Here is a 19,449-nt window from a genome sequence, read left to right on the forward strand (position 1 = left end):
TTGTCTTCAGGTAAAATAAAACCAGCTTGACAGTTACCAAAGACTAAGTTCATGATAATGGAGGCTTAGTACCTGAGAAAATTTGAGATGAGCTGGAGGCAAGACGGAGGCCTGCAAAGCTGTACTTTGGGCTAGCAGAACCACCACTTTGATTTATCAAGTATTAGACATAGCTGCAGAAATAGCTGTTGCTGCAGGTCAGGGAGACAGATTTCTTCTGTGGAAAAGGAAAATGCTTTTCAGTATTTTAACACAAACTTTAATATCTTTTCTCAGAAAAGTCTAACTGTGCTTGTGTAAGTCCTGCAGCAAGCTTATTTAGGGTAACATTCTGCAGTTGTAATTCCAACTCTGGGCCACCAAAGCCTGGACAGCGGTGCTAAGGGACCCTCCTTGTTAGTTTTAAGGTACCTGAAATTGTTTAGACTCAACTCTTCCATCTTCTCTATCGTCTGATGGATTTTCTTTCTAAGGACTCAAGAAGAGAAACACTGACAATACCATTAGAAATGACACAAAATCCCCCACATCTTTCATATGCTTGGATTCTTTCTTCTTTTAAAAGGGTAACAGCTGCACTGAGGGAAATGCTTTTGTATCTATATGAATGCTATAGCTGTTGTCTGTGTGTTCATATAATTGTTTTAAAATTGTTTAAAATTAGTTGTTAACTAGTTTTAAATTAATACAGTGCATTGCTTGCACTATAATTTCATCTCAAATTGCAAAACACTGCACCTATAGACTATATCATAAATTTCTCCACCTAATGTTAACCTTCTAGATCCATACTCAGACTCCACAAAAAGAAGGTTTTTGTAGCATTTTCCCTGCTCCATGTCTGTTCCATTTCCCCACCACAGCCCTGTGCCCCTGGAGTGCTGCTGGAGCAGCCTTTCCCATGTCTGCTCACGTGTCAGTCTTGCTCCATGGTTATGGACTCTCCCCTCCCAAGATCCAGCACCGGCATCTCGTGGCCTGGAGGTTCAGCAGCTGGAGATGTGGGTAAGGCTGTAGGTCTGTGAACATCTGAAAGTGGGGGGAGGTTTCCAGCAAATGAAGTGCAATTGGAAATCCAGTGGTTAGTTGTGAAGAAGAGCTTTCTCAGTTTGCTTTTTGTTCCTTAACTGAAACTTCAGAACAATGTCTGCTTTCAGACCTGCAAGGCCCTCGAGAGCTCACTCACATAATTCTAATAAAAGCTAAGTGATCCTTCTGCAACAAGACATTTAAATAAACGTGGTGATTATATATGGCAGTTTATCAAGAGGCAAGGTTGAAGGCATAAATGTACTATTACTGATAGGAACAATTCCCTTTTCAGAGGTTCCAGAAACTTCTTGTGTTTCAGCTCAAGCGCTTATGAAATGACACATCTTCATATTTTTGATCATTACTTCCACTGTTTAATGTAATTCTGTGTGTAAAGAAAATGAAATGCTAGATTGGATTATACATTTATTTCAAGATTTCACTTTTTTTGCAAGGATCTTGCAGAAGCATCAGGTTCTAAGGTCTACTGATAACCCACCAGTTTCTGCAGAAAAAAAAAACTTTTCATTTTTAATTCACCCCATCAGTTTCAAAGATGGTCCAAATCACTTCAAGCTGAGGCTGTCTCGATTCTGCAACCGCAAGCTGTCATCAACCAAATTAATCTCTGCTTTATTCCCTTTGTATTTAACAGCAAGTGATTCACCACCCCATCTATTTTACTGATGTGGAGAATCTGGAAGATTCTTCTACTGGTGAAGATGAAAGTGTAAAACTTGTTAAATCATTTCAGTGCTAGTCATTTGAATGGCTCCTTACAATGATACATAGGGAGAAAGACTGCTTTCTTTTCTGGGTTTTCCTCCATGCTTTGTGCTAGCTCTTGTTCACTTGGTTGATGAAAACTCTTAGCAAAACAGATCTTTGCCCAAACTTTACTTCCAAGACAATTTTCATATTTCAGTGGAATGACAACCAGAAGTAGCTGCTGTTTATTTCGGGAGGAAAGGATTAAGCCAGAAGTTTCCACACAAATGCAGAACAGAACCGTTTAGAATAAGGCATTGCTGTCACAGGGTTATCAACAACACAGGTTTCTAGATAGAGTTTAAAAAAAATCAGATTGTTTCTATTTATAACTGCCTTTGCCTTGGTAACCAGAGACTGTGTGAGGGATGCAGTATTTTCCCATCATGGATGTCTCCAAAATCCATGCGCAGACATGCAGTGCACTCAGTGTCTGCAGAGCTACCACAAGAACTGGCACATTCTTTTCTAAGAGAGGATTTTACATACTAACCAGCAAAGAGAAGATTGCAGTAGGAGTTATATTAGTATAGATTCTAAATAATTTGTACTCATTTCTATCTTACCTACTATGTTCTTTGATCTTTTAAGTATTTCAAGGACCACTGCACTTAAACACTTTTTCTTAATCACCCCGAGCAGCTTACCCAAATCCGAGGTGGTGGGATTTACTCATAATTGGCTACATTATGCCTGCTTTATCAAGTAGTTGAATGAGGTAAGAATGGACTTGAATTGGTGTTTCTTCATACTTTAAATCATTCTTGCTTACCTTAAAATCAGCTGTTTCCTACTTCACAAGATTACCTGCAGCTTAGGTGTCCTTACAGCCCTCTGCAGTGCTCAAAAGCCAAACCAGGCTACGTTCTCACCACTGCACTGCTGTGCTGAGCTTTAGCCCTGCTGGGAGAAAGGCATTCCAGCTCTGGATATCTGTTTTAGCCACAATTCTGTGTTGTTGTGTTCTTCTTATCCTTTTACTGTCAGGAAAGGTAGAAGAAACCAAGTGTGTCTCTCTGCCACCGTAACACCCAGGTACTCCATTTTATTAGAAAATGGATGTGGTAAAATGAAGAGAAGGTAAACACAGGCTCAGAATGAATATGGGAAATCAGGGCCCTTACTGAACTTCTAGTGGACTTGCTTCTCTCTTAATAGCTTCACTCCCCAGTTATGATCTGGAAAGTAATTTCTGATCTTCTGTCTAAGGCTCATGGAAGTCAGTGGCAGAGCAACATTGTCAGGGAAGAAGGGGAAATATTTCTGGGAAGCAGGGCAGGATTGGTAGAGAACCTGCTGCGCTCCTGAGATATTCAGGGATATCTGACTAATAAAATCACATTATTGGGATAAAAGCACTCACTGCATTGTCATCTTAGGGAACAATACATATTCACATGCAGCCTTTTTTTAATCTAGTTGCTATTCAGCTAGACACTTGCTCTTATGAAATACTGCAGGTGAAGAAAACTCATCTGGGGACAGAAAGGAGGCAGTGGGAGCACTGGAGCCCTGCCTCACTCCTCATATTCTGGTTGGAGATCCCAGGGCTGGCATATGGTGCAGGAGGTGGAAGCTTTGTGCCATTTGGGAGTTTTCTTCTATTCGCCTGCTGATGTAGTTTAGGCAGAATGTAGGTGACACAAAAAGTCATTCAGAGTTCTTGTTTCAAATGTAATGACTCTCGTTGCTTTTTTTCCCACACTGCCTATATAAATAATTAAAAAAATAATCAAGATAATAGCACAAGCAATTTCAAACTCTCAAAACCGGGAATAGTGGGAAGGGACCAGCAGTTTAGGACATAAAACCACAGAAAACTGAATCATCACACCTGTTCTGGCATGTTTATAGGGAGAAGTCTGAGTTGCCGTAAGACAAGTATGGACTGGTTTGGGGCAAGTGAAATTTTGGGTTCCATTCTTCTACAGGAGCAGAACCCTAAAAACAGGCTTTACTCACTGTTACCCCTGTGCTACCCGCAATGATCCTCCACAGAGATTTTCACGAATCCTGAGCCACTCCACAGTTTTTAGATGTAACCACATTTGCCTTTGACTGCCAGACAGATTTGCTGGTCCCTGTGGGAAAGAGAGGAGATGTTTTCTGGAGCTGGTTACAGTCCCCACCTTCGAGGTGCCGGCCTTGCCTCATGGGTGCTGTTACCGGGAGCTGTCAGGGCACAGAGCCACTGGAGATGGGGCAGAGAAGCTGTGTCCCCCGCCTCTGCCGCCCGTGCTCCTCTCGGGGCTCAGGAGGCACTGCGCCTTTCTGTGGGGCTGTGCCTCCAGGCAGCGGGAGCATGAGAGCTGCCAGGACACTTCCCCGGCTCTTCCATGGCCTTTAGCAGTCTTTGGAGCTAGTTCAAGTAACACAGGAGAGGAGCACTGTGTTTTTTTGCCAAACAAGAGATTAAATGGAGCCAAAGGTGAAGAAACACCGCTGCACAAACAGCGCCGGGGAGCGCTTCAGCCACACGGCCAGCCGAGAGCAGCCCTGGCTGTGCTGCCTTGGTCGGAGCTCGACTGAGATCAGCACTGCTGTGCCTGGGCTGGGTACCCAGCGCCTGAGGGAGCGCTCCCAGCTTGGGATGACTCCCTGCCGAGATACCGTGCCGGCAATGGAGGACGGGGCTTGCTGCGATGTGCAAATGCCTTTCCCGGGCACTGCCTTCCAAGCCCCGAAGCAAAAGCCCAAGGCTGGAACGGCAGGGAGGCTGCGGGGACAGCTGATAATGTCCCACGGCCATGGGGCCTTTCCCCCGGACCTTTACGCGTGGCAGCGGCCGTGAGCAGGCGAGGAGCCCATGCGGGCCCGGCCTCCCTCTGCAGGCAGCGCGGCGCTGCTCCCCTCGGGCCGCCCCGGGGCCTCCCCGCGCCGCCGGCCCCGGCACTGCCTCCCCGCCGCCTTGGCCCCCGCTCCCGCCGCGGCCGGGGGCAGCACCGCTCCGAGGCCCTTCCAGCCCAGCCCAGCCCCGCGTACCCGAGCAGTGACCGCCCTGCCGCGGCGGCTGAGCGCAGCCGCTCCCGCTCGGGCGCTGCGCAGAGGCGGCCGCGGGGCCGCGGCGCGGGCGGAGCGGGCGGGCCGGGCCGGGGGCCGGGCCTGTCCCCGCGGCGGCCCCGGGGATCTCCTGCCCGCGGCGCGGGGCAGCGCGGGGCTCGGGCAGGGCCTGCCCGGCGGCCGGGGCCGCGCTGAGCCGGCGGCGGGATGGCCTTGGTGCCCTACGAGGAGGGAGGCGGCTGGACAGCGCGGCAGCTGCACAGCCCTTGGGCCACCTTCCACTTCGCCAGCCGCACCATCCGCCTCCAGCAGGACTGGCGGCGCCTGGGGGTGGCGGCCGTGGTCTGGGACGCGGTAGGTGTTCATGGCAAGCGCAGCCTTTCCGCACTCGGTGGCTTCCCGTGGCTCTTGCCGAGCTTTCAGATTCAACGTAGGAAATTACCGTAGAATTGTAAAGGGAAGGCTTTTAATTTTTTTTTTTCATGCTAGGAAAGAATATGTTAAACTATGCCTTACTTTTCCCTCTTCCCCCATAAGAGATCCTGCAGGAATGCAAGAGAGATGCACCATCCAAACCCTGCATAGCCAGTGCCCAATACAGGAAATATCCCGGATAACTCTCACCTCTTTCTTTACAGTGGCTGGTGATGTTAGCTTGGCACCTTTCAGAGCACAGCATAGATCCAAGCAGGACTGCTGATAGCCTTTATCTTGGGGATAAGAACCGTCCAAAACAGAGAGGTTTGCGATGGGTCCAAGGCCACAGCGCAGTTGCTCACAGCATCACTGCAGGAATCCAAGGGCTTCCCATCGGGGTGGATTTCAGTCCACACACAGATTGCACTTTTACCTCTTTAAAAGAAGAAGTGTAGCGTTTTTAGCAAACTTCCCAAATGAATTGGTGTACAGGGTTGCTGATCTTTCTGGACATCAGCTTTGACAGAACTTGCTGCGGGAGAGGTCCTCCTCAAGATCTGTATAACATATAACATGCTTATATAACCAGCTAGAAGTGTCATTAGTTTATTTTCCCTGTGTCCTTCCTGAGGGCATACCAGTGTTGTGCAGAAACCTTTTGAAATACCATACAAGATACTATGAAACCTTATTCTGGACTTTTGCAGTACTGGGTTCATTTGCTAGTATTTGACAACCTCTCAAACTTCCTTTGAGGAAATTTTTTCCAGGTACAATTATTGTATTTCCTTTCCAATACAACTTTTCCTTTCCAAATACAACTCTTTCTACCTCCTGTTAATGTTTGGGGATTCATGGAGCAGTTACCACATCTAAGTTGTAACCTCTGGAGCAGTTACCACATCTAAGTTGTAACCTCTGTGGTTCTTTTTTCCTTTTGCCAGTAGGAGTCTTCCATAAAACTCTATAAAAAATTTCCATAAAGCATAAAAAGACTACAGGTGCACACAGGAGGTGGAGAAGTGCTGAACAAAGTTTGCTGCAGACCTGAAGCACCTGACCCTTCCTATAACCTTCTCCCTCAGGTTAAACCAGAAAGCCTGTGTTCAGTATGACTGAAACCCTGTGCCTAATCGTCCTTCTCTCTTGGCTTAGGCTGTTGTTCTGTGTGCTTATCTGGAGATGGAAGGCATTGATCTCAGGGATCGGTCTGTGATTGAGCTGGGAGCTGGAACTGGATTGCTGGGAATAGTGGTCACGTTACTAGGTAAGGGCTTTTTTGTTGTCTGGTTTAAAGCAAATCACAACTGTAGTAAAACTAGCTCTTTTACATGTACATGCCTGGTGTAGAAGTGAGCACCAAAGCTGCGCGTGTGAGCTGTGATGGTTCTGTGGGTCATCTTCCTTCCTGGGTAGACTCAGAGCCTGCTGGGTGTTTGTTGCAGCCATGGTGCCCCTGCAGTTTGGTCTGTGGCGGGACCCTGTTGAGGCTGACGCCTGTTGCCATGGCAGGCAGCTCAGCAGCATTCGGCTCTGCAGCTATTCCCCCCAGGGACAGGAGCTGTGCTTCCCCTCTTCCCCTTGTCCTCCCATGCAGATAAAGCTACAGACAGAAACCACTCTCCGAGCTTGCAAAAGCCTTTTATTAGCCTGTCTTGCACACAGGGCATGGAGAAATGAAGTGATTTGCTGCTGATCTGTCTGTGGATGAAGCAGGAACTGGGTACTATGTTAAATTTGTGCAATCTTTCCCAGGTTAACTTTGTAATTCAAAGCTCTAGTGGCTGTGAAAGGTGCCTATTGAAATCATAGGAACAAAACAGTTTGACAAAATACAGTCAAGCAATGAAAAATCATACAGGCATAACTTTTGTCTGACCTGTGAAAGACGCTCTCTAACTGCCTCTCTCCTATAGAAAAATATGGTATTGGAGCAGGTTAATTGTAACATCCCCTGTGATTTATTCTTTTGTCACATATAGAAAGGCCAAAAGTAACTCCTTGACTTTCATGCATTAAGAAAAAGCACCAGAAAATTTGGTTTTTTCCCTACCCAACTTAATCTTTATACACTTTATATTCTTAAGTGACTGATGGAGGGTAGGATGTCTCTAGACAGGGGGGTTTTGCTTATTTTGTTCTTTTATTTGTTTGTTTTCAATCAGGCAGCTCAGAGGAGCTGTTAATGTTTAACAGGACCTAAGGAGCCTGCTGGAGTTAAGCACTGTATTCCACATGCTGCATTGAGGGATGTGTGTGGATTGTGAGTGTGAGCCATGCCCTCTTGTCCCCTTAGGTGCCCGAGTTACCATCACAGACAGAGCAGCTGCACTGGAGCTCCTGGAGTCAAACGTGCAGGCGAACTTACCCCCTGAACTCCGTCCCAGAGCGGTGGTGAAGGAGCTGACGTGGGGAAAGGACCTGGATAACTTCTCTCCAGGAGCATTTGACTTAATCCTGGGTGCAGACATCGTTTATCTGGAAGAAACATTTGCAGAACTGCTGCAGACGCTGGAGCACCTGTGCTCAGAGCGGACGGTGATTCTCCTCTCCTGCCGCATCCGCTACGAGCGCGACCTCAAGTTCTTGAGGATGCTGAGAGAGCGTTTCTCTGTGTCTGAGGTCCACTATGACTCCAGCAAGGATGTTCATATCTACAAAGCACAGAGGGGTAGTCGCAAGGATGACTTGTGACTCTCTGCTTTGTTAATAAGCCACTGATGCTGTTCAATTCTCCCCTTTGTTTCTACTCAATACACTTGTTCCTGAGCATGAAGTTGCAGTTGTGTTATTTCACTGGCTTCTTGTTCTGATGGTCTTGTCTGATCACTGGGTCTGATACAGCAAGGATTGTACTTCTGTTCTGCATATTGAACCTCTGCTTCATATCTGAATAGAGTCATATCCAACATCAAAATTGTTATATCAAAAGGTATGTTGTCTGAAATCAAACCACATTTAACTTCTGGGGGAAACTTAAAGAGATTACAATGGGGTTTTTCCCTTTATCGCTGCCTTAACTCTAGAAAAGTAGGAGAGTAGGATGAAATAAAAGTAGTATGAAATAAAAGCTAATGCTCCAGCTCTAAATGCTTTAACTCTTCAGGACTTCTTCATCTTAGAAGTTGTGGTAAAAGAAACCACTTAAAAGGCAGAAAAGAACCAAAGGCAGATGCTATAAAGTTGTTTTATTGCTGTCACTACTGCGTTGAGGAGGCACAGTGAAACAAAGAACAAAATCCGGAGGGGCACTGGGAACAGGGGTTGCCAAGTAAGCCAGCCTAAAAATCAGTGTTATTTTTACCTGATTTGCAAGTGAGTGGGCTACACCTGCAGTACTGAAGCAGTTGTGGTTTCTGAGTTGTCCATAACAAGTCTGCCTCATACAGATCAAGGCTCCTTGGAGGATATACACGTGCACATGTGCTGCTGGGAAAGTGCAACAAGGAAACTCAAGCTGTTCTTAAAATATCAAATCAGCCCTTGACTCTCAAAGTACCACTAGGTAATGTTCTACTTTGTGCCTTTGTTTGTGCTCCCTCTGTCTCTGAGGGCTGTTACTTAGGGCAGGAGGGTGCTCTGTAAAGTCTTTGCAGCAGGGGAACTACTTACTCTTGAATTACTTGGGACCTTGGGGCAGTGTCTAGGTTTCAGTGCACAGTGGTAGTTAAGACACTGCACCAAGTAACAGATTTCATACCTTGAGCTTGTAAAACACATCTGTGTGTTTATCCCACAAGATCTGGGAATCCATCTCGCACCAGCAGCAGACTTCCTTCTCATTCTAGTGGTGGAAGAATGAAATTGATGAAAACAATGGCTAACAGAAAACAGCTACACCTCTAAACGCAGAAATTGCTTTAGTACCCTTTTTTGTGTGTGTGGATGTGGAACTTTTTTTGCTTTAAACTTAAAAAGCCTCAGTTCAGGCTCAGACTTTGAGCATGTGTGGGTATTTGACACTGGCAACAGCAAACGGCTCAGCAGAAAAAAGCAGCTTTGGGCCATGGGCATTTTGGAAATTTTTGTCACTTTTGCTTCCATTATACTTCCTGGTCGGTGGTCCAGAAGTGCTGTGCTGACTGTAATGTGGAAATGACACATTTGTCATTAAGGTTTGAGTTTTATCTCTGGCACATCTCTTGCATGTTTTCAGCGAAGTTCCTTGCTTGGCTTCAGACCCGTCTGGAGTTGCTGTTCTGGAACACTTGCTGTAACAGTATCCTCAGAAGCCACATGGTGTCACTAAAACAGTGCTTAGGCAGCTGGCTGGGAATTCGCAGCCTGAAACTGGAGTTGGAGTCAGTTTGGGGGAAGGAAGACAGCATCTTTAATTGAAAACAGATCATGAGATGAGCTCTCACATGTCAGGTGTAGCTCCTTCTGTCCTCTCAGCTGGGTGAGCAGTGGTTGAAAAGAATTATGAGCTCTCCTCCCTCTCTCTGGCTCTAGTTTTGGAAGTGTGGCTGTAAGTTCTCACCTCTCCTTTTCCTTTTCCTCCCCACTGGTGTATCCTTGTCTCCAGACTCACCTGGGAGTAGCCATTAGGCTCATGTGTAACGCAGGCTCCCTTGGGCTGGAGCTGGCAGAAAGCAGTGTGCTGGTGCCTGGGCTCGTGAGTGCCCAGGGGAACTTTCCTGTGGGAAGAGCCTGGCAGTGCTGGGCCCTTGCAAGAGGCTGGAGCTTGCAGCACTGACAACCATAGCAGCTTGCACTGTTGCCATAGCAGGAACATGCTAAAAATTCTGCTTAAATAGCACAGAATAAAGGCTGGTGCAGCAACCTGCACACTTCTAAGAAGGGGGTTTTGCCCCAGGCCTTGCTTTGGTGATAGAAACAGTTTTGTACTTTTAAACCAGTGCAGATTAATTCCATCTAATTGTTAAGTTTTCAGTGTCAGATACCCCATTGGTGGTGTTACAGCCCACAGCCATCCTGCCAGAGCAGGGACGTGCCGGTGGAGACTGGGCTGGGCTCCTTTCTCTGTGCTGCTGTTACACAGCAGCTGCATGCACACCCAAGGGAGGGTGTCTGAAGGCTGCAGTGATGCTACTGCCCATAAATAACTGGGGAAAAGCACGAGATGGCACTGGCAGCTCAGGTGAGTGAGTGCCTTGCCCCTGACCTGCAGAGCTCTTGGTGGGCCCTCCCCAGCCCAGCAAGTGGCATCCCTCAAGGGGACACCTTCTCCTCTGACTGCCACTGGGGCACACGTCCTGTTAGACTTAGGAGACCAGAGCCAGGAATACTGCAGTTAGGCCACAGCCACGTACATGTCAGTTGTGGCTGCATTTAAAGCTACAGCGTTTAGGGGCAGGCATCAGCAGTGAGAATGTAGCTCAGCTGAAAGCCCAGTCCATCCTCCCGGGCAGTGCTGACACCCACGTGCACCAGGCAGGGAGTGCTGCCTTCTGTTGTCCCAGGCTGGCTTCGCAAGTGCTGTGTGTTCCCACCCACCTACCTTCAGGGAGAGGTCAGCAGTGAGTCAGGCTGCAAGTGAATGTCGCCAGGCGTGCAGGACGAGCAGCAGAGTGTGAGTGCTGGTGAGCACAGGGAGCAGCCCTCGGCAGTGACACCTGCAAACTCCCAGCCCACGGGTCCCAGGGAGCTCCTGCTCTACTATGAGATGATGCATGACTACAGCTGTTGCCAGCAGCTGTTTGGCAATGATACCAACACCCTGCCCAAGCACTTTCGGTCACCCTGTTCATCCCAGCACTAGAGAATCCCAATCCTTTGGGTGGCTCCATTGCACTGATCCTGTTCTGTAGCAGGTGATCTGAGCTCATCTGTAGAAGAATGTGTTTGCCATGCATCCCTGAGGAGTGGGGCAATGCACTAATAGTCTCCTGAGAAATTCACTCACTCTAGGGAGTGGGTCCAAGCCACAGGGGAGCGACCAAGTAAGACACAACCATGATGTGACACTGAGAAACCATCCCTGAAACATGTGCAAGAGAACAAGCTTTTCTGAAATGCCATTGCAGCCAAGGTAATGTTTGACTGATATTAAGATACATAGCTGACTACACAGGGATCTGTGTTACCCAGTTCTTTTCAGTGCAAAATTCAAGCCAAAGTGCATTTTTATCTCAGGGACTAACCCTGTTTGGGATTCTCTCATTACTGTAGGTTTTTCTGAGCAAGAATGTGAATGGCATTATAAAAACTAGAAATCCCAGCTGTAATGAGCTGACCTTACTGCTTCCCCTTGGCTTCACTGGAGGTGTGTTTACCTCAGTGCTGAATTTGTTCTCCTGGCTTCCATCCCAGTGTTTGGATCCAGCCTAGCAATTACATAATGGGGCTGTGATCCTTGCAGTGTTTGCTGCCTTCTGTTTCTGTTCTGTTCTGAAGACCAGTAGTACATGGTTTACAGGAATGCCTAAAAGTGAGACATGCAGCATATTTAAACTGTGAAAGGCATAAGCTTTTCAAACATTGTTAAACAACAGAACTGCCACCAGAATGGGTACTGGAAAACAGGTTTAAAAATATCAGGAGGAAGAGAAATTTCGCTTTTCAGGACTTAACCTCTAACTAATCTAATTCAATTAAGATTAAAAACAGCCTTCTCTTTGGGGAGAATACTTTATGAATACTTAGGGCAGAGCACAGATTGAGATACCACAGACTGCTCAAAATACACCTTTTCCCATATTCTTCTAGCTGCATTACACTAAATTAAATTAGTGTAAATGGAACACCCTGCTCAAAAAAGAGACTTTGTAGAGTTTTTTAAAGCATGTTTATGTGACTGCACATAAATGTTTGTGTAAAAAGGGAGTTATGACAGTTTATACCACAAAGGTTACAGTAAGAAAAAGCACTTCTTTATGACAATAATTCACAAATTCACAAGAATCACTTTAATATACAAAGCAATTACTACCATTCTGAAACACAAAGCAGCTAATATGTACATAGTGTTAATAAAATGCATTATAACCCAGTACAATTCCTTTTAAACACAGATAAAGCAAAAAAAAAAAAAAAAAAAAAAAAGAAAAAAAAACACAACAGGGATGTTTCTAGATTTTTGGGGAGATGTAAAAAAGCCTTTATTTTCCCCCAGTGATGGATTTTCATTTAGTCTTTTTAACTTCCACAGGTATGTGGGAGTCAAGCTCAAATACCCTGTTCTGTGCTGACATGGTTTGGGTAAAGAATCAGAAATGCAGATGAGGTGAACATACTCTTTCCAGCTTACACTACAAAGGGAGAATAATACCTCGGCTCTGGAAGCTTCCCTGAAAAACATTGTTTCAAAACAATTTCAAATTATAAATCCAGAGTAGAAACAACTAATTTCTGAAGTGAACAACCAATCTGTGGAAAAAAGTCTGTGGAGGGGCTGGCTACCAACTAGCACCTCTTCTTGTCCTGTTCCCATCCCAAGAAGTCCATTATAAGCAGCACAGTTTCAAATCTCATTTAAACTTGAAGTTGTAGAACATTTTAAAATTAAAGTTTTAATATAAATAAATGTAATTCAACACACAAAAAATGGAGTGGCACCTGGATAAAACACAACTTGTGGAGAGCACCCAAACATCCTTAGTTGTTAAGAGTGGCCATTTCCAGATAAGCAACTGGCTCAAGGCCTGCCATCCCCATGCTCTCTCTCAGCTATCCCCTAATTTAGAGGAATATGCAGCTGAGGCTGAGTGAACTGCTCGAGTCCTGAGTGCAGTGAATGCTCAGCTTATGGAGTGTGCCAGCCATGGGTCATTCCAGCCTGCCCCTGGCCCTTTCCCTGCCAGCACACAGCTCCCGAGGACAGTTGCCTGCTCCTGCTGCTGAACTCAGCACAGAGCAAGCCACAAACCTGCACTGCAGGGCCAGAACGCAAACAGGTCACTCCCTTCAATTTGTGCTATGCCAGCTAGCCCAAGCACATCTCTCTGCAAGCCACAGCTTAAATACATTTTAAAAACACATTCCAAGGCAAAACACTTGAAATGCAAACCCTCTTTACACCACCTGGATCTGGTCCCTTTTCCCCAAAGATTCACACACTCAAGTCTATCTATCCACAGACCTGAACCTGCCACAAGCACACAGAAGGTGGATTTCAGCACCCTCTCTTCACCAGTCTGACTCCTTCCAGACCAACTGAGCTTCAGGATACATTCAGGCTTTTGTAGAATCAGCTTGCAAATTAGCTCAGAAAATAGAGTTCCCAGCAGACAACAGAGAACCATCGATGTACTGTATGCTTTTTAAAACCTGCTCACAATGACAGACTTCAGGGTTAAATTATGATCATTCCTGCTAAAGAAAGCTGGTTGTGCTGTGCTTTTCTTTTCAAGCAAGGTGACACACTGTCAATGTACCTTTACTTCCTGGTGTTAAATTACTGGAAAGCCTTTCGATTTATTTTCTTGGAATGCAGCTTGTAAAATCCGCAGACAAATCTCAAATTAAGAAAAGGGGAATAAAGTGGCTGAAAAATAATTCAGCTTTCCTTCCAAATTAACCTCCCTTTCCCATATGGGATCACTGAACTAGTTCTACTCTAAAAATAATTTCACATCCATCCTCTACATACTGCTCCAGACACCACACGCCTGATTCCTGCCCCTCAGCTCTCCTGCCCTTCAGCAGCAATGCCTGCTGGGCACCAGGTGCTGATCTGCAACTTCAATTAGCCAAGGGGCCAACTGCTGTGGAGGAGTGAATTGTGTGCAGGCAGCAGGATCACAACAGTTATGCCAGAAATCTTCTCAGGCAAACCAAATTTACCCTAATTTTTCTTTCTCTGTGTTTTGTTTATTGTTTTTTTTTCTTTAAAAGTGCACATTTTAATTAAACATTTACAAAGAACATAGTGTAACAAAAATAAATACATGACCTTTTGGTTGGATCATTGGCAAATGTTACATCACTAACTAGGCTTCAGGGTAAAAAAATTACAATAAAAAACAAGGTCTTAGGAAATCAATTCAATCCTCTATGAACTATCATAGATTTGCAACCACTGATATCGAACTTGCTTTGATGGGTGGATTTGTCTTTAAACCACAAAAAGCACTGTCTGCCATAAATGAAAAAAACAAAATAAAAAAGCAGGTGCCAGTTTTCACTAACAGATGACTAGTTGCTGCTGCAGTTTACTGGAAGCCCAGATTTAAAAAAGCAACCTGTGGTACAAATTTAGGTCAGAAACTATCAGGGCTGTTTTTCCTTATTAAATTTTTTTTTTCCTGAGCCTCTTAATGATTCCAAACACCCCACCAATTTTCTGACCAATGTACAAGTACCAGAGAAGACAGTGATCTCCAATGCAAATGCCAGCTCCAGGCTAGCCAGAACTACAGGTGTCTGAGCAGTCCTGACGAGCACAACAGGCTAAAATTGTGCTTTCAAATGCAAGCAACGGTGCTGGCAACTACCCAGTGCTGGTGAAATTGCTGCCTAAGGAAGAATGCATCACCACTACCTCAGGAGGAAAACAGAAGTCTTACCAGTGGTTCCTTTAGAAAATAACACCTTAACAACCTTTCCAAATGTTTTGCCTTTGATATATAGCTGCCTAAGAGAAAAAAAAGCACAGAAGTGAATTACTCTGGGTGGTGTTGGTTGTAAAACAAACTGTTTACATAATTTCAAAAATCTTCATCAATAAAAAACAAACTTCACAAAAGCCACAAAAGATGAAATAAAATTATTGAAAATGGGTAACTGAGAGACAGCACAAAACAAATCAGTAATTAAGAGCTAGAATAACGCAGCCCAGAGCTACTGGGGTGAGGGGAAGCTTTCACACACACACGCACATCCACACACACCCAGACACACAGAAAAGTAAAAATTCTTCTTCTGACCTCCATATACTATAATACTCAGCATTCCTGACTTAAAAGCTCTCAGAGCTGTAGATTATATACTGTGTGTATATATATATATGTACATATATTATACATATGTATTTTCCAAGAATATCTAAATTAAAAGAGCACCTTTGACAATATCTTAACTGCCTGATTGGTGCTGTTGTTTTGCAAAATAATGACATTACAAAAATTATATTTCAAACCAATTCTTGTTTATTATGAACGTAACGGATCTAGCCCTTTCTAACCCTCTCTTCAGGTAAAAGAGTCTATCAGTTCTTGAAAACTCACAACCGTGAGATATAAAACTAATCCTCCCTCCCCCTTGTCAGCATCATTTCCATCCTACTTCCAAACAGCCTTAGTCTATAGAAGCTTATCACCCCAACCTCACTACTTGGTAAATAACATAGGAACTGATTCCTGTGTCATATTCTTTCCCTTTTTGGGTCAATATGAATAGTAAAGCATGTATGGGTAGCCTAGCCAGCCCTGTACTTGGTCTAATACATTTTTTATTATTGTAATCTATAATTTTCATTAAATAAATTTGTGTCCCCTAATCCTCAGTGCAGCATAAATAAAAATAAAGATTCTTGCAGACCCCTATGTACTTTGAATTACATTCCTTTTCTCAGTGGAACTTTACTTGCTAATGAAGTCTAGGCTAAAACTACAACAGGCCACTTGCAGACCACACACAGACAAACGGGTAACACAGCCCTCTCGCTGCCACACAAGTTTGCACAAACTGTGTGTTAGGAGAACCCCACCTGGGGCACTGTTTTAGGCTCCCATGCCCATCCAGCCCCCAGGCTTTGTGCCCAGTGATTACCAGCAAGCTCTGAACAGCGTGCATTACCCACTAGACACAGCTCTCAGAGCAAAACCCCACAGTTTTAGCAAACAGTACAGCCTTAATGTGGGCATATACAGCTTTTTCTGTGTTCCTCAAAGCTGCAGGAACCATTCCATGTAACTGCAAATGAGGCCACCATGAGCTTCATGCTTTACAAGAATGACTCCTGTATTACAACATTTCTACTTCAGTACTCGTTGTGGAAAATGTAACCGTTTTATGTATTTGTATTCGCTGATTTTAAGAAACAGTTTTTTAATAAAAGCATTGCTGAGAACTTAGGGTCTTCTTTAAATTTGCACTGCTAAACTAACAGATTCATCTCTCATTAAATAAAAACAAAAAAATCAACTCTCTATGCCAGATAAAAATAGACCATTTATAAACACCCACAAAACTTGTGAAAGTGAATTATTTCATATTTCCAATGCTTACATTTTTTTCTTGAAATGCAAGTGTAATTTGAAATTCTTGATAACTCTAGATGTAACAATAATGCTGTAAGTTTAACCCTGCTCCTTTTAAATTAAGTCTCTTGGAAACTGAATGCCCCTCAAATGAGAAATCTAGAACTTTTAATACTGCTTAGGTGTTTGAGACTCAACTGCCCAGAGTCTTCCAAGTATTTTCCTTATAACGTCACACTGATTGTACAACCTTTTAGAAGCCTGTGTATGAAATTCATCTTAAATAGAAATAGAGTGAATGGGAAAAAATATTAGCTAACACTCTGCTAGGCAAGGCATTGGTATAGACCAGAGCCTCATCCATACGTTTCTATACATAGAAGTTTGACCAGAAGCACAAAGTAAACTTACTCCATCAAATGACCCGAGTTAACACAGTGAGAGACTGGCTTCAGAGGGCCAGTACACAAACAGCACATGATTCTTTTGGACACATTCTTTTTGACAACTTCTTGATGATCTTTTTTGGTTCTTTTTGAGCATGATTCTTTTGAAGTCCTAATGCTTAGTACAGAGGTTTTTTTAAATATGAACTACCTTTTTTAACACCATAAATCTGGGAAAGACCACAGTTCCTCAGTGCACAGAAAAAAATCTTGATCTTGCAAACATCTGAGGTACATAAGTAATTTCAGTGGCAGGAATAGATTACTCAGTAAATCTGACCCTTTCCATGAAAAAATATCCCAAATAAATTAAAAGTTTAGCTAATCTGGCCAGGTTCAAATAACCAGTATTTTCCCTTTCAAAGCAGGAGTTGGAATATTCGTGTTTGAAGTCCTCTTGAATATTTGAGGTTGTCCTAGTAGTTATAATGAAATTTAATTTATGTATAGAAGGCAGCCTCAAAGTTAAAAAAAGAATTTAGCAAACCAGGCTGATATTTCTACTGAGCACAATAATTTCCATTGCATAAGACAGTGGTAGGGAAATAAAAACAACCTCGTTGCTTGAGAGGACTTGGGACACAGACCATACTGTTTTCAGGGAGTACTTAAGTGGAGTTGGCTATGCTTCAACTGCTTAGTTGTTGTGCATACAAATAGGTAGTGCTGTAATGTGTTACTCCTGTTTACAGAACATCACAACTGCATCTTTTTTAAAATTTTCTTTCCCATCCAAATATAATTCCCCAACCCATATCCTATGAAGTTGGTGTCTGTTTTCCGTGCATTCAGAACGCTGAACGCACTTGCACACATAAGCTATGAGAATCAACAACTGACCAGTGAAGCTCATTTCAATGCATTTGTTTCTCAAGTATGGAGAATGTTTTACTAGTCCAGGAGGGCTTAATACAGATAATAATTGCAGATCAAAGCCCCTCCTGGGCTAGTCTGAAGAAGGTGTGTTCTCTCCACACCAAGAACGTGGCAGTGAGGTGCCCTTGGTCTGGCGTGCTGCTCAGCCGTGTATTGGTACAGCTCAGCAGGAACGTGTCAAACCAGTGTGGCAACCACGCTTCTTCATTGCACCAGGCATGCTCCACCTGTGGCCCACTGCTCTCTGGACCAAGAGGCTGGGGTGGCTCTGTCTCTAAGGCAATGGAAAGAGCTCAGCACAAATCCTTGACATTTTACAAAAGGACCCTCCCCACAGTAACTTCCCAAGTGACCATTGTTATTCCTTGAAGAGGATCGGGAGACGAGAGAGAAGCCTGTTCTTCTTCTTCATGCTGAGACTGATGATGAAATTCATCTTGTAAGGGGAGAAGTGGAGGCAAGTACTTGAACATTCACAGTTTGATGCAAAGCACAGATGAAGTATATCCTGTAGTTGCTTCAGGCAGTTTTGCGCATAGAAAAAAAGAAATGTTTAGAAAATAAAAAGTTTACTTTGTCTTTCTGGGTATAACCAGAACCAGTCTCGATCCCACCTGGACAAGTGAAAATGAGAATCCAAAATTAATCTGATTTGTGGCAGTAAAGGTCCTTAAGTGCTTTCAACTCCTCAATCAGTGTCTTGTTTTGGTTTTCAAGCACAGCCACTCGATTTTCTAGACATTTCACATACTCCTTTTTCTTCCTGCGACATTCACGTGCTGCCTCTCTGCAAAGCAAAAAAGGCCATTCAAATTCAGAACAATCAATTGCACACATGGGCTACCTAACTGCTTTCAGGCAAACCTTTACTAGTACTGCCATTTTCAGAATGTGGAGGTATTGCTAAGAAATGCAAGTGAGGAAAAAACACTGAGTTCATAGCAACTGCTCCTCACAAATCACACACACTCAAGATCCACGCATCATTTCAACATACAGATCTCAGTAAGACAGCACCAGAAAAATTATTATTATTATTATTATTATTATTATTATTATTATTATTATTATTATTATTATTATTATTATTATTATTATTATTATTATTATTATTATTATTGTGAGCATAGGATCCTAATCAGGGATAAAATTTTGCTTGCAGGATTCATATTGGAGCCTTTAGGCTGAGTAAAATGCTGCTGCAACAATTTGACTTTATAATAATCTATTATTCTTTTACAGTCTTTAACTTTTCCCTGTGAGCAGTCCAACAAGATGGATCAACCAGTGTACAAAAGTGCTGTATTTAGAGCATTCATGTATTTGCTCTTGAACAATGCTTTCATTTTAATAATGATGTCTGCATCACTGCAATGATACTATTAATGACTCAAATAAAAAACAAAAAAAAGTCATTCTTTAGTCCCTGTCAGCTATGCCAAAAACAGACCTCAAGACAGTCAAACTTCTAAGTCCTGCTTGTAAAGAGTGAGCTGCCTGTAGGTAACTTGGTAACATACCAAGACCACCAGTGAAAAATACCAGAAGGTATTAATGTGCTGCTGAGCATCCTGAAGCAGGAACAGCAAGGCAGGAACTACCCTGCACAGCAATATAATGGCACCAATGTGCAAAGCAAGCACAAGGCTAAGTGCCATGGGCAGATGGGAGCCCAGGCAGAGGGCTCTGCTCCTGCAGTGCCCCTTGTCCAAGCAGCACTCTGCAGACACAGGGAAATAAACACTTATTTGCCCTGAACCTTTAGGTGCAAAGCACAACAGCTCCAAAAAGGAGAGTCTGTGTGCCCC

The 19,449-nt window shown here is 43.9% G+C and overlaps 2 protein-coding genes across 3 annotated transcripts in view; one reads left to right on the top strand and one right to left on the bottom strand.

Moving 5' to 3' along the window:
• Positions 1-4,887: 4,887 nt before the first annotated feature.
• Positions 4,888-8,286, top strand: METTL21A (methyltransferase 21A, HSPA lysine). Its single transcript, XM_064718927.1, has 3 exons — positions 4,888-5,154; positions 6,373-6,484; positions 7,514-8,286. Exons 1-3 carry the CDS (start codon positions 5,008-5,010, stop codon positions 7,909-7,911), a joined length of 657 nt encoding a protein of 218 aa, XP_064574997.1. The 5' UTR covers positions 4,888-5,007; the 3' UTR covers positions 7,912-8,286.
• Positions 8,287-11,970: 3,684 nt separating this feature from the next.
• CREB1 (cAMP responsive element binding protein 1) overlaps positions 11,971-19,449 on the bottom strand; it is a 39,878-nt gene continuing 32,399 nt past the window's right edge. For both annotated transcript variants that reach the window (XM_064717801.1, XM_064717800.1), the window contains one exon: positions 11,971-18,428. In XM_064717801.1, coding sequence (XP_064573871.1) covers positions 18,284-18,428 — 145 coding nt within the window. In that variant the 3' untranslated portion in view covers positions 11,971-18,283. The remainder of the gene's footprint in view (positions 18,429-19,449) is intronic.

The sequence above is a fragment of the Zonotrichia leucophrys genome, chromosome 7 (assembly GCF_028769735.1).
Source record: "Zonotrichia leucophrys gambelii isolate GWCS_2022_RI chromosome 7, RI_Zleu_2.0, whole genome shotgun sequence".
NCBI classification, from domain to species: domain Eukaryota; kingdom Metazoa; phylum Chordata; class Aves; order Passeriformes; family Passerellidae; genus Zonotrichia; species Zonotrichia leucophrys.